Genomic DNA, 14,253 nt, shown 5'->3' with positions numbered 1-14,253 from the left:
AGAAACAAGGGATTTATGAATAGGACCTACTCATATATGAGATTCTGGTGTGTGTTGCAACAAATGTTTAAATGTCAAATACTGATTACTTTGCCCAGTAAAGAAGCACAGGGGTACATCTGTAATTCGCATTGTGAAAGGCAGAGATAACTCATGGGATGGGAAGCCTGTCTCAGCTACCGCAGGGCTGTGGGGGTACATGTAGGAGAGACTCAAACACCCGCTGATCCGTATCACATGCCTCTGAAGACCCCAAACCTTCCTCTTGCAGAGAGTAGCACTGACAGACATCATTCTACCTGAGTCTAAGTCTCAATGGATCATCAAAACCGGAAATACAGCTGTGCCAGTGCTGCTGACGGGGTTACTGGTTACCTGCCACCATCACCAATGTTGTGAAGCTGGATTCCACGAGCGCATTTACGGGAGGAAGGAAGAGCTATCTCTGAAGACGTCGGCTATTCCTCACCCACCTCTGTGCCGATGTGCTCAAGGCTGCATCTCTAACGTGCCTGCTCAATCCTCTCCAGACCTGTGTCTCTGATGGGACAGCAGCTGATGTCACTGTCACCCTTGCACTGACCTGTCCCAAACCACTCTTCTCCTCTCCCAAATTCTCTCTCCTTCTTGAACGTTTGATATGACATCCAGGTAGCTTGTAGTTATGCTGGATCCATCTGTCCCCAGACAGTAATGGAGCTGTGTCACATTTTCCATCAAAATACCTCCTATCTGTCCTTTCTGCCCTTTCTCTGACTTAAAAATGCAAGCAGTTATGAGAATGGGATCTTTTGCCAGTGCATCCAGCAAGGCTCCCGTGGCCCCTGAAACATATGACCTGCGAGACCGATGGTCTCTCTTCCTAAACACTCAGAGCATCAAAAGCATGGAAAAAAGAGATGGCAGACAACATTTTCTTACCGAACAGATGGGAAAAGTGAGCCATGGGGGTAGCGGGGGATGAATTAGTCACGATCCTACCAAGAAGTGTGTCAGAGCTCTTGCCCTATCCGGCTCTGTTCTGTCCCTGTCGATCCAGACAGCCAAATCTTGATTTGTGGTGCTGGGCCTCTCAAGTCCACATTCACCCTGTCTCTCCTCTTAGACTCCCTTTTTCTCCTCTAGTTGGGCTACACTGTTGTTTCCAAACGTAAGTGGCATTTCTCTGATAATGAAATGTCCTCCACCCCCAGGCCCCACTGCAACTCCCCCTGCCACCATCTATATAACACCCACTCAACAAACCTGCATCTTCTCCCTGTTCAGTTCATCCTATCACATCAACTATACTCAGATACAAGCATCATTCTTGGACTCCAGACCTCGGACCTTGCTTCCACCCAGGTCACGCTCCAGTACACACTGACCACCTCCTCCCATCGGTCAAGCTTTATCCTTTCCCTGCTAACTCATCTTTAATCCTACTTCCACAGAGAACATGGGCACTAATGAAAGGAGGAGAGAGAAGATTCTGGTTCCCCATTTATCCCTCTAAGCAGCTTTCCTTTCTATGGCTCATAGTTCAGGCCCAATATAAACTATCAGAGGGAAAATGGCTAGGAAAAAAAGTTGAACTGCAAACAGACTCTTTAAAAGTGACTGATGAAAACTGTATTTGTCAGTTGACATATGTCACCTGTTATACTGTATTCGAGGATAAGCCTTTATAACTAGGAAGCATTTGTGAATATGTCTGTTGAATATCTGGCCCTCTGTTCTTTTCATTACTGAATAATAGCAATAATTATTATCAGCCTTATACCCATGAGTTCTATTCCTTGGTAATTTAAGGTATAAGACCCTCTTGTCATGTACCTTTACTTTTCATCTCTATTTTAACGAAGCATCACGATTTTATCACTATGAGAGGAAACGCTGCACAGTGGTTAAGTGTGTAGACCGATCGGGTTGCCTGATTTCAAATCTGGCTGGAAAATCACTTAACCTCTCTGTGCTTCACTTTCCTCCTCTGTAAAATGGGGAAATAACAGCATCTACCTCATGGGGTTGTTTTGCAGGATTCAGCGTGTTAATATTTGTAGAGCTTTCAGTGCAGCGCTTGGCACATCTGCACCTTGCAAGAGCTTGTCACTGTTAGTAGTACGAATCCTCTCATTTTATCTTCCCCACAACCTGGCAAGGGGGACAGGCAGACACGGCTCCATTTGTTGCAGATAAGAATTAAGGCTCACGAGGCCGGTGACTGCCCACCCCCCCCACCACCCCGGGCCCCCCCCCCCCCCCCCCCCCGCCTGTGAGGAGGTGGCACTAAGTTCTGATCTGACTCCTGGCTGGGCACGTGTTCTACTGATGTGTGCACTCAGGCTTGTAACAATGAGCCCACGTCACCCTCTGAGCTTCTGATTCACAGTGGAAACCCTTATTGCTGGGTTATTCAGAGATCAGGCAACAGCAAAGTGCTGTTAACACAGAATCTTCCTGTTCGAAACTGTTTGGCTTTCAGAACACAGGAACAGACCTCCAATTTAATTTCAGGGTACCCCATGCCAGTCGAATAACAGAGGGATTTTCTCTTTCATCCTGGCAGAAAATGCGTTGTGCTTCGTTTTTTTATTAACAACCCTTGGGCAAGGAAAACATCAAGCCACAAAGAAGGCTTTCTCCCCTCCACATTCTGTTCATGAGGAATCTGATAGGAATATAGGGAAATAACCAGAGAATACTTAAACATTATGAATTTCTGTAGCACAACTTCCTGCTAGGGAAGTTGTAATTTCACAGGTATTACTGAATTTAAACCCACAGTGCTTTTATCAATAAGGCCAGGAGGACAGCAACACATAGAAAGGCCAAGGGCTGACTCAAGGTCACGCACAGCAAGACAGTGGTGAAACATGGTAGCAGAGAACCACCTCTTGGGGCCAAACGTTGCCCTTTAAGCCACCTAAGGCATTCTGGATTTCCTGCATGGATATCTGTAAGGGCAGGGCAAGGATGAAACACGGTTTGCATTAATTATTTAATTCCTGCAAAGTATATCTGCTTTGGCATTGCTCGATCAGCTCCAAGTGGAGCTGAGTTTTCATTCCCTGTGGGGGGGAAGTAGTCACTGACATGAACCATGGCCATGGCAACCACCTGCAGCTCTGTTCTCTGCTCCCAAAGGAGTCCACTCCCAGGGACAGAATGCACCTTCTCACAGTGAGAACCAGACAACAGGGAAGAGCCTGACACTCACAAGACAAATCTGCAAAGTGCTTTTGATTATTTCTTTTCCGTGACTGGAGGAAAAGAACAACATTAAGCTCCAAAGTTAAGTCAACACCGTATGAAAACCATTCAAAGTTTTCAAAAATCATTTATCAATGAAAATGAGATAGAACCTGCAAAATGAATATCCATCCCACCTCCAACTACTATCACCACTTTCTTCACTTCTTGTTCTCTGTTCTCTGTGAGAAGAGACAGGTTTTTCTAGAGAAGTGTAGCAAACGGGCACAGATACGGGAGCTAATCTCTGCTCTACTGCTTTAATGCAGTGGGGTCTTTGGCAGGTCTTTAAACCTCCCTGAACCTCAGTTTCCTCTTCTTTGAAAGGAATAGATACCATCTGTCCTCTCTACCTGAGAAACTGGCAAGGAAACAAATAAGGTAACGGATGAAATAATATTAAGCTCAGACTGGGACTGGCACTTAGCTGGGGGAGACTGTCCACAAGAATCTTAGGGAGAAGCATGGTGCTGGGGTTAGAAAAGCGAAGGAGGTCTGACCGTCCTAAACTGAGCTTTCCCTTCCACCATTTCTGAACACAATCGGAGTATGTAAGGTGTGCAAGGAAGACTGACAGTGCAGAGTTTCAAAGAGGTGTTTTGACACAATAATTTAGGGATGCTAAAATACTGGATACGAATATGTACTGTGTGTGTGTGCATACATGTGCATTTGTGGGTACTGGGGGGAGAGTGTATGTGTAGGTGCACATGTGCATGTGTACACGCAGATGTGTGCGTGTGTATGCCCAAGTATGGGTGCGTGTGTGTGCGTGCACATCTGCGTTGATTTGATGGGATTTGGTAGAGACCTGGATAAAAGGATACAAGTTCTTTCTGGCAACAACTATCTGAGTCTCACAAAAAGCAACAAAAAGGAAAGGAAGAGAAAGCCAACACGTATCAACTTTCTTATAGATCCACCATGCCGTTCCCAGTACTGAGCAAAGAGCCCCAGTAACTGAGACACTATGACGGGTCCCTATGTGAAAACTTCTGGTTGGCCTTTCTCTTTGGAGAATCCCTTTGATTTCTCACCGTTTCTTTTTCCTGGGCTCTCAAATCTAGTAAGTGCCTCTTCTCCTCCTACTTGTCCCTAATGACACCATACCAGAAGTTTTCAGCATTTTGCAGACTCATACCATCCCTTGGGAAATTCTTGTGGCAAAAGTGCTCCTTCTACCCGTGTCAGTGGAATCAGAGATACCTTTTACTGAAAACTTTTTACTAGAATTGGTTCACGGGCTTGCATATCACTCTCGAATTATTCAGCACATGCCCGCAGCTTCCAAGAACTTGTACAGACAGCCTCTGTTTGGCCTCTACATGTGATGGTTGCTTAGGGGTCACAGAGCAGGCTGGGAAGGGTCCCAGACGTACCATGCAGCACAGTGTCTTTTCCCCTCACTGCCAATTTGCGTCAAATCTGAACTGACTGTATCATCAAAGGGCTTCTGTCCAGTTTCCTTATTGGGTAATGAAACTCATTTGTTGGTGCAATATTTGCAATGGCAATGATACCCTTAGACTGGGAGGGAACAGATTTCTGTCTGTGCAAGATCAGCTTGCCATCTGTCTGTATGTCAAAGCAACCTCAAATGGCCTTCTGAGGGACTCCTGGCTCCCCTGGTGGACACGTCCATCCCGAGGCTCTGCGTTCATGAGAACATATCGACCCAACCCAAGTTGGGTCTGTGGCCAGTTAGTAACCCAAACTAGTAATGCCTCAGGACTTGCTGGAAATATAACCTCAAATGCATTGCTACTCAATACTGTTCAAAAGTTCAGCTAAGAACAATAGTGATGGAGGATTTCCTGAAGGGTATGTGACCATCCATACCTCTGGATGCCTTAAATCTCTCCCTGGACTCACCAGACCATCCCCAGAGTGGATCATACTGGGCCCCAGTAGGACCATTTTCTCTGATCAGGTGATGTAATTGGCCTATATTGAGGAAGATGACCTGAAACTGTCCCATGTAACTTGTCACTGTGTTTACCATAAAGTCATGTTACATAAGGATCCATGACAGAAACCTCTCTGGTATCAGCACCAAGAAAAGTTCTGCTTCTCTTGGGCAACTGAACTGTTTTTACCTTGGAGGAACCATGTAGGTTGTAATTGGTCGTGTTTCACGTTCTGCATTGTCTGACAGCAAACTCAGGCTCACATCTGTAGCCTGCTTCTTCTACTTAAGTAAAACTTGCTGACATGTATTTTGTCGATTGACCTCACCCCGGCTATGTCCGTGCCTTGTTTTGCCTTTTTCTTTGCTTATTTTAAGTGTATTTTATTTTCCTGGATTGCATAGATCTTGTTAGACCACTTTGCACCCTTCTGAACAAGCTGAAATTGAAATACATTAAAAAAATGAAAAGCCACAGCAAAGCAGTGTTAGTTAGTAGGTTAAACATCATATGTGAAACTTCTATGAATTCTAATCGTAGGTTCCTGATTAATACACCAGTTAATGGTCAGGAATAACTCTTAGATCTGTAACTAACAAGCTTCATGTTAAAGCCTAACGAATAAGAACACACAGACATGATAAATAATGAGGGAAATTCAGAAATCAAGCTACAGAAGATAACATATTCCAAAATCCATTGTCAGCCTCTCAACTCTTCAATTTTTTCTGAGAGTCGATTACAAAAGACACTGATGCTTCCTACATCTTCTACCTGATGACAGCATTTCACTGCTATTCCAAAGCACAAAACTCCAAATCACCTACCGTGTTTGTGAATAAATGCGAGTCCTTGCAATATCTGATACATGATATTTCTTATTGCAGATTCAGGAAACAACTTATTTCTGTATAGGGCAGAGGAAAAAAAGTTATAAGTCTAGATTTATGAAATTTGTTAATGAAAACAAAGCCCCTGTTTTCATGTTCTTTTGGTTATACAGTAAGAATTTAAGAAAACACTTGCTGACATGCTAATCTGACTAGATCCTCTGATAATAAAGATCAAAGAAAAACAACTGCTTATCCATGTAAGAGAGCCTACCTTATAAGCACCGAATCAGTTATGTTACAAAAAAGCAACGATCAAACATTTAATAACAAACAAAAAAATTCCCTCCAAGGTATCATATAAAAGTCTCCTCTCTCCATAATATAATTAAAGCTTAAAAATTTTTGATGGGGAAAATCTGAGGTCTTTCAGATGAAGGGCTTATGAGATGCAGTGGATAGAGACATTTTCCCTGGTTGGGCAAACCACACAGCTTCTCTGCTGTTATTGACAATGGAAACGATATTTGTTCACTGAAATCACTCAGAAGGATGCTCAGAATGGCATTCAACTGCCACCAGGAAAATGTGCCCAAGAGGTTCTACATGGTTTACTTGTCAAGTCCAAAATGACCATCAGAGGTAAGTTTTTTAAATTAGTTTCTTTGTCTTCCCAGCATGCGAGCCCTGTGCACTGTAGTAAGAAAGGCACTGAAAGGAACCTGGAAGTTCCGATGGATGGCTCAGAATGAATGAAGCTGCTACACCCCTCACTTGTGGTCACTCTGCCCATACAGTCCTGTTGGGAAGGAGAGCTGCAGAGTATCTGTTAATCTCTGAGCCTGTTAGGGTGAATAACCCATTAAGACATTCAAGACGGCAGCACTGAAAGCAGCTTCTCTGCCGTTATCACAGGGCCTCCAAAGCAGGAATGCAGATGGGGCCCTCATCTCATGGGCAGCTTTAAACAGCCAAGGCCAAGCAGCATGACCACAATAAACAAAAGCAGAAAGAAAACACATCCACTTTGCAACATTTATTTCTAAGATCACGATGACCACACTGTACCTTTCTTTAATGAGTTGGTAAAGATTTTCCTTCATGTACTCAAAGATAAAATAAAGATGATCATTTTCCCTGATAACTTCTTTTAATTTTACTACATTGGCATGGTTGAGCTTCTTTAAAGACTGAAAGGCGAAGAAGAAAAACAAAAAATTAGAGCAAGTCTGTTGTTGAAAAAAGCAATTCCACATATACTTAGGGAGAAACACCTAATTCCAGAACCACAGAGTGCCACAATTCATTTGTTATTGACAATGTGTTAATAAATGGTATTTCTCTGAAGTTGGTATTAACTTTATGTAGAAAAACTATTTCAATTAACTGACTAGGAGGTAAGAACTTGACCATCACTGGAACTCCTGGCTGCCCCCAGGACCAGGCAGTGGGCCAGGGCTATTTTAGGTGCACTCCCTCCAGGTGATGGAATTCACGCCATGAAAGTGGCCAGAGGGGAATCCATTGAGGCTTTGATTGATCTGATACTGAAGAGGCAGCTGCTGGGAGCTGAGATCACCAGGCAGCAGTCTGCAGACACTCTGAACAGGAAATTGCTCAGACAGAGGCTGGCAGCCTGATTCTCCCAACTTTCTTCTGACACGTGTGTGTCCATGGGACGCACAGCGCTCCTTACAAGGTGAGTGTTAAAGGAGGAGAAGAAGGAGGGGAGAAGGAGGAGAAATCTCATGGGAAAGATCCTGAGGTGAGATGGGAGAGACACCTCTGCTTCCAAGAACAGCAAAGGTAAAAAAGTCAAGCGGGGGATGAGGAACAGAGGGTGGCTCAGAAAATGGTAAGTGACCCTCTGATTATTCCCCATGCGCATGTACGGTTTTCCTCCTCCTGGAACATACACGTGAGTGCAGCCATGCGCAAGCTATTTTCTGTTTGCATCACTAGCTCTGTCCACGGTGAACAAATACACTTTCATGTTGGTGAGCAGTAATCCAGTTCATGTGTGACAGCCGGACACCCAACTGTGGGTTTGCTCACCAGGTGATCAGAATTTGATAGACCGGCTCCTTCAAGAATGCCTCAAGGCGTCACTGTGGCAGGGGGTTGAGCCCTTTCATTCAAAAAGCCTCTTCCTCATAGAGACGTGAGTCCGATAATAATAAATTGTAAAGCCCTCTTTATCTTTGAATTTCCTTCAAAGGAACATTCCTTCTATAAAACAAACAGAATGTCTGAAGATGAAAGTGTTAACATGAGTGTCCAAATCTGGAAGGACACTCAGTAACGACGCACCCAAGGGATCAGAGCTGGGGAATGTGCAATATGACCGAGTTGCTTCAAGCAGCTGGGAAGAGACAGGAAATATGGCCAGTGAATGAGAACAAAATAAGACGCTTCTGGAACCTCTTCCCTGAAAGACAAGCTTTTGCCAAGCGCCTCTCTGGCAGGAAATACTCAGCTGTTTTGGCCAAATGGCCAAATCCTTCCAGAATGACCCAACAGGCTGATTACTTTTTCTAGCTGGTTCTCCATGAGTAGCAAGCATTGCCTAACTTGTAAGCATTCACCAGACTCTCATGGACTGCAGGCGTCTTTCCTGCTTGTTTGCTTAAAATGCACCACCAGCAATGGCTGAGGTGTCCAGTGGATGAGCAGCAGAATGAACAGGGCAGATTCATTCAGAGGAAAATGAAGTCGTTTTCAAAGCTTTGCAAGAAGAGAATTCTAGGCAAGGAGGAGGATACCGTCTGCCGCAAGTGTGTTTTGAGCATGAATTACCGGCCCAGGTCTAACAGTGGCTCCAGCTCTCGTTTCTCAGTGAGGCTCAGGGGCAAGTTAAAGTCTATATCAGTTTAATAGAAAAAGAATTAATTTAAAACATGAATTAATTTTGTGGAGGACGTCATGTGATTCATTTTCAAGAGGTATATTTCCAGAAAGAAGGCATCTTGTGTTGGCTTGGGAAAGGCTTCCAAAAAGATGTAGAGGCAGGACAGTCGTATCAGGCAGAGAGGGAGCATATCAGGGGGATGCTTCAAGGAGGAGGAATCTGCAAGCTCTGAGTGGTCGGTGAGCGTCTCATACACGAGACTTGAAGGAAGAATCAGGCTTGGACAAACTCGGTGGGAGGGCAAGGGCACGTCAGGAGGGAGCCCCTCAGAGATTGGGTGTGGGAGCAAGTGGCCACCCAGTGTTGGAGGGATGAGAACTGCCCGGATGCCAGTTGCATGCCCACTGAAGTCTTCTGACAGACCCTGAGCTTGAGACCAAGCTTCGCTGCCTAGAGCTGTGTTTCCCTCCAGCAAATTACGGAATCTCTGGGCCTCAGCTGTGCCCATCGGGAAATTCAAGATACTAAGACTTTCCTCATCAGGTGGTTGTGGGGATGAAATAAGACAGAGCACGTAAGGTGCTGCCTGGCCCATAACAGCTGCTCAGTAAATGGTAGATGGTGTGTGAGTGAACAGCTGAGTGCTAGGGAGATGAGAGGTGTGGAGAGTGGGGAGCACAGGCCACTGCAATGAGCTATGGTTTCTGAGTGCAGGGGTAGATGATCATTAACACAAGAGGGAGAAAATATAAGCACTGAGGGAGGCAGACATTCTAGAAAATTCAGACGCTGGTGTCCACTAAGCAGGTAGATATATGGGACTGAAGCAGGGGTCAGCAAACTTTTCTGTCAAGGGACAGAGAGTAAATATTTTGGGCTCTCTAGGTCATATGGTCCCTGCTGTAACTACTTAGCTTTGTCAGTGTAGTGTGAAATCAGCCACAGATAATATATAAACAAATGGACATGGCTGCGTTCCAACATTTTTTTTTTTTTTTTTTTTTACAAAAACAGGCAGTGGGCTATTTACTGACCCCTGGTCTAAATGCATAAGAAAGATAAAAGATGTGATGGGGCTGCTGAAGCAAGGGGAAATGAATAAAATCACCCAGGAGGAGAAGCCAGAGCAAAGGAGAAAATTGCTGAGAAGAGAATGTGAGGAATTATCCATACGTAAAGGGTGAAACCATAGAACCACTAGTGAAAGGCAAGAAGAGGTAGAAGAGGTGGGTCAAAGCAGAGTCCCAGAGACCTGGGAAAGGAGAGGAGGAAGTGGTCCACAGACAAGAAAATGTCTGACAAAATGATCCTGGACTTTTTTTTTAATCTTTTGGCCACGCCGCACAGCATGTGGGATCTTATTTCTCCAACTAGGGATTGAACCTGAGCCCCCTGTGTTGGCAGCGCAGAGTCTTAACCACTGGACCGCCAGGGAAGTCCCAATGATCCTGGACTTGACAGCTGGTGGCTTTTAGGAGAGCAACTTCCGTAGAGTTGCAGAGGTGAATGCCTGATTCAGTTAAGTGGAAAGTCAGTGGTGGGGGGAAATGACAGCGGAGGGGGTGCTCTGGAAGGTAAGGTCAGGAAGGGGAAGGGGTGGGAGCTCCAGGGGAGGGAGGGCTGAGCCTGGTTAGACAGAACGGTGGGCACATTGATAGACTGAAGACAAGGAGCCAGTGGAAAGGAGTTTAAAGATATGGGAAGGTTTATAATAGCCAAAGGTGTCCCAGTGTCCACCGATGGATGAATGGATAAACAATATATACTAGATCCATACAATGGAATGTTAATCAGCCTTAAAAAGGAAGGAAATCCTGACACATGGATGAATTTAGAAGACATTCTGCTAAGTGAATTAAGCCAGTCACAAAAATGACAGATACTGTATGATTGCGCTTATATGAGGTACCTAGTGCAGTCGACAGATAGAATGTAGAATGGTGCTGTCCAGGGGCTGGGAGGAGGGATTCACGGGGAATTATTGTTTAATGGACATAGAGTTTCAGTTTTGCAAGATAAAAAGAGTCCTGGAGATGGGCCATTCTGATGGGTGTACAACATTATGTATGTACTTAATGCCACTGAGCTGTACCATTTTTAGGTCAAATACGCAATTCTGTATCTATTTTGAGTCCTTTGGGTTCTAGCACAGGACACCTTTATCGCTGTTCTAACAATCTGGACTATTTCTCTGATTATCTACCTGGCAACCTGCCATTTTCCTTTGAGTTGTTGTTAACCTTAATGCATAGGCATTGTTTGCAGAAAGTGTGCAGAGGAGCCTTCTCCAGAGATGGCTACAAAATGTCATTGTTACATATGTTCAACTTCTGGATGGTATGACAGATTTTCTGATGTTGTCCAGTTTGCTATGTAAACAAAACTGTGCAAAGCTTTAAAAAAAATGGTCAAAAGGTAAGTACTATGTATATTTCATCACCATTTGAAAGAAAAGAGACGCTAGTGAGAAACTAGTGAAAGTTGAATAAATCTGTGGTTTAGTTAACAGCACTATTACCAAGGTTTAAAAAGAAGTACATGCACACACACCAAAAAACTAAAAAAAAAAGTGCACACACATAAATAGCACAGCAATCTTCTCCTCTCAGCTGTCAGCTGCATTACGTTATCATCTGCCTCCTTTTTCAACATCAGTGAAACAATTCAAACTGTATCAACTATAAATCTATGCGTGTATAAAGCTATTTTCATCAACCATACCATAAATTATCCCTTTGTGTATTAATAAATACCTTGACCTCCCGAAGGTTCATGCATTCCTCCCAGGAATAAAACTTTCTTTTCATTCTAAAAGAGAAGAAAGAAACAAACAGCACGTTTATTCCCAGTAACTGGCTATGCTTTATCTTAAAAAAAAATGTTTTTGTTCTGAACCTAATGAACAGTGCTTAAAGTGGGTTCCAATTTCTACCAGATACTATACTATCCAAAACAGCATTTTATTTAAAAACCTGGCAGTGCAATCAATCCTCCAGCACAAAATTTCCCAGCAGAGTTAGCACGAGGGCATTGCAAAGAGGCCTGGACTGCTGTCTTGCTCTGTCACTAATTAGCTAACCCTGCCCTGGAGGAAAACCCCCCCAGGCTTATTTTATCTGGACCAGAGCTGTCCAATCGAACTTTCTGTATTGGTGGAAATGTTCTGTACTGTCCAGTACAGTAGACACAGGTGACTACTGAGCACCTGGCGTGAGGCTAGGGCAACACAGAAACCGAATTGTTAATTTAAATTTTAAATTTAAATGATATATGATTACTTGCCACCATGTTGGACGGCACAGGGATGGACACTCCGGTACAGGGGGTGGCAAACTATGGCCCACGGGCCAATTCCACCCGACCATCTGATTTTATACAGCCCATGGGACAAGAATGCATTTATACTTTTAAGTGGTTGGGAAAAACAAAGCAAAAGAAAATAATAATTGTGACATGTGAAAATGATCTGAAATTCCAGTTTCAGTTTCCATAAATGAAGTTTTGCTGGAACACAATCACACTCATTTGCTTCCATATGATACATGGCTGCTTTCCCACTACAACAGCAGAGCTGGGTTATGACAGAGACCACATGGCGTGCAAAGCCTAAAACATTTACTGTCTGGCCCTTTGCAGGAAAAGTGTGCCAACCCCTGGTCCAGAGCCTGAGGGGAGAGACAGACAGCCTGGTGAGCTGGCCAGAAATCTAAGGGTTCTCTCTTTCATGGCCCTTCAACCACATCATCTCATTTGAATCTTATAGCAGCACCATGAGATAGATGGGATGGGTGGAAACTAAGAAACAGAGAAGTTATGCCATTTCACCAGGGTCTCATTGCTGGCTAGGTACAGATCAACTCTCATCTCTCCCCCTCACTCTGAGAGTCTGTCCCCATGGCACACTGTCTCCCAGCTGAGTGACCATTTCCTTTATTCATGCCCCAGATATATTTTAGCCCCTGCTACACGTGGCAGAGGCCCAGGCACTGGAGATACAATGATGGGCAAGACGTTGCTCATGGAACCGACCTCGGAGCAGGAAGGCAGGTCATCCATCGACTTCTGTGCTGAGTGCCATGAAGGGAAGGGACAGGGCACCATGAAAGTGGACCCCAACGTGACCTAATCTTGTCTAGGGTATCAGGAAACAGCCTTCCAGTGAAGTGGTATTTCAACCAAGACCTGAAGGACCAGGAGAATTTGGCCTGGTCGGAGGCATGCGGTAGTGAGTAGCATGGGAAGACAGAGGGCAGAAAGGTATCTGGTGAGTTCAAGAAGCCAAAAGGCCAGTGTGGCCAGGACAAAGCAGGCAAGGGAGTAGTGGGAGGAAATGCAGCCAAAGAAAACAGGCAGGGGCCGAGTGAAGCAGCAAGTTGTAAAATTGGGGGCTTGACCCTAAAACTGATAGGAAGACATTAAAAGCTCTTCGTTTGGGATCCCTGAAAGCAGAGCCTGAGGCAAGGACTTGGATGCAGGGAGTTGATTTGGGAGGTGATTCCAGGAACCTAGGGCAAGGAGCAGGGAACCTGAGAACAGAGAGGGGGGAAACCCATGAAAGGACACATTACAGAGCTGACACTGCAGTGGGCAATGGGGGCTCAGTCCTGCTGGGGACCTTCTGTGGACCAAGGAGGAGCACCTTGGTTGAGTCTCCCACGTGCACCTGAGGTGGGATACTGGTGGCAGGCACATCACTGCACACCCCAGCATGCTGAAGTCAGGTGGGACAAGGGGACATGATGGGGCAGCAAAGAAGGTTTGGTACAATTGATTTTAGACAATTAGACTCACGTGTTTAATATAATCCCTTCAGGCTGGAATGGACAGGGGTAAGAATGGAAGCCAGGAACCCTAGAGAGGAAAGTATTCTAGAGGCAGAGGAGGTAAATGATAACGAGTTGAATGGGAGGTTAGCAGTGGGGAATTGGAGAAGTAGGTGGATCAGATAAATATCTGGTAGTTAGAGTCTATAGGACCAGACGACCAGTGCTGGGGCACAGGGAGGGGTTTCGGGGGACTCCCAGGCTTTGCGGGGATGGAAATGTCTCATTTATCAAGATAGGCATTATATGCTGGATGTAAGTTCAGTTTTGGGTATGATGAGTGTGAAGTGTCTTCAGGGCATCCAAATGGAGATGTTGAGAAGGCAACTGGATATAGATGGGTGTGGCAGGCAGACTCTAAAATGGTCCCCAAAACTCCCCATCTCCTGGTATTCACAAACTGGCACAACCCCCCTTCTTTTAATGACTTGCTTCTAACCAATAGAATACAGCAGTTTGAGAGGATACCCCTTCTGTGATTAGTTCACAAATGCAATAAGATGTCACTTCCATCTTGGTTGAAGACTCTCATTGCCTTCTTGATTTCCACGTCTTGATGGAGCAAGTTGCCATGTTGTGAGCTGCTCTTTGGAGAGGCCCACATGGCAAGGGAC

General features: G+C 44.8%; 1 protein-coding gene across 1 annotated transcript in view; it reads right to left on the bottom strand.

The window, feature by feature from the left end:
• The window catches only part of CILK1 (ciliogenesis associated kinase 1), a 34,593-nt gene that overhangs the window by 19,376 nt on the left and 964 nt on the right, over positions 1-14,253 (bottom strand). Inside the window, exons 2-4 of the mRNA XM_067752684.1 lie at positions 11,570-11,624; positions 7,037-7,158; positions 5,966-6,045 (exon numbers count right to left, since the gene is read on the bottom strand). Coding sequence (XP_067608785.1) covers positions 5,966-6,045; positions 7,037-7,158; positions 11,570-11,624 — 257 coding nt within the window. The remainder of the gene's footprint in view (positions 1-5,965; positions 6,046-7,036; positions 7,159-11,569; positions 11,625-14,253) is intronic.

The sequence above is a fragment of the Pseudorca crassidens genome, chromosome 10, assembly GCF_039906515.1.
Source record: "Pseudorca crassidens isolate mPseCra1 chromosome 10, mPseCra1.hap1, whole genome shotgun sequence".
Classification (NCBI taxonomy): Eukaryota; Metazoa; Chordata; class Mammalia; order Artiodactyla; family Delphinidae; genus Pseudorca; species Pseudorca crassidens.
Note: the sequence above shows the minus strand (reverse complement) of the source record. Positions and strands in the feature narration are given on the sequence as shown.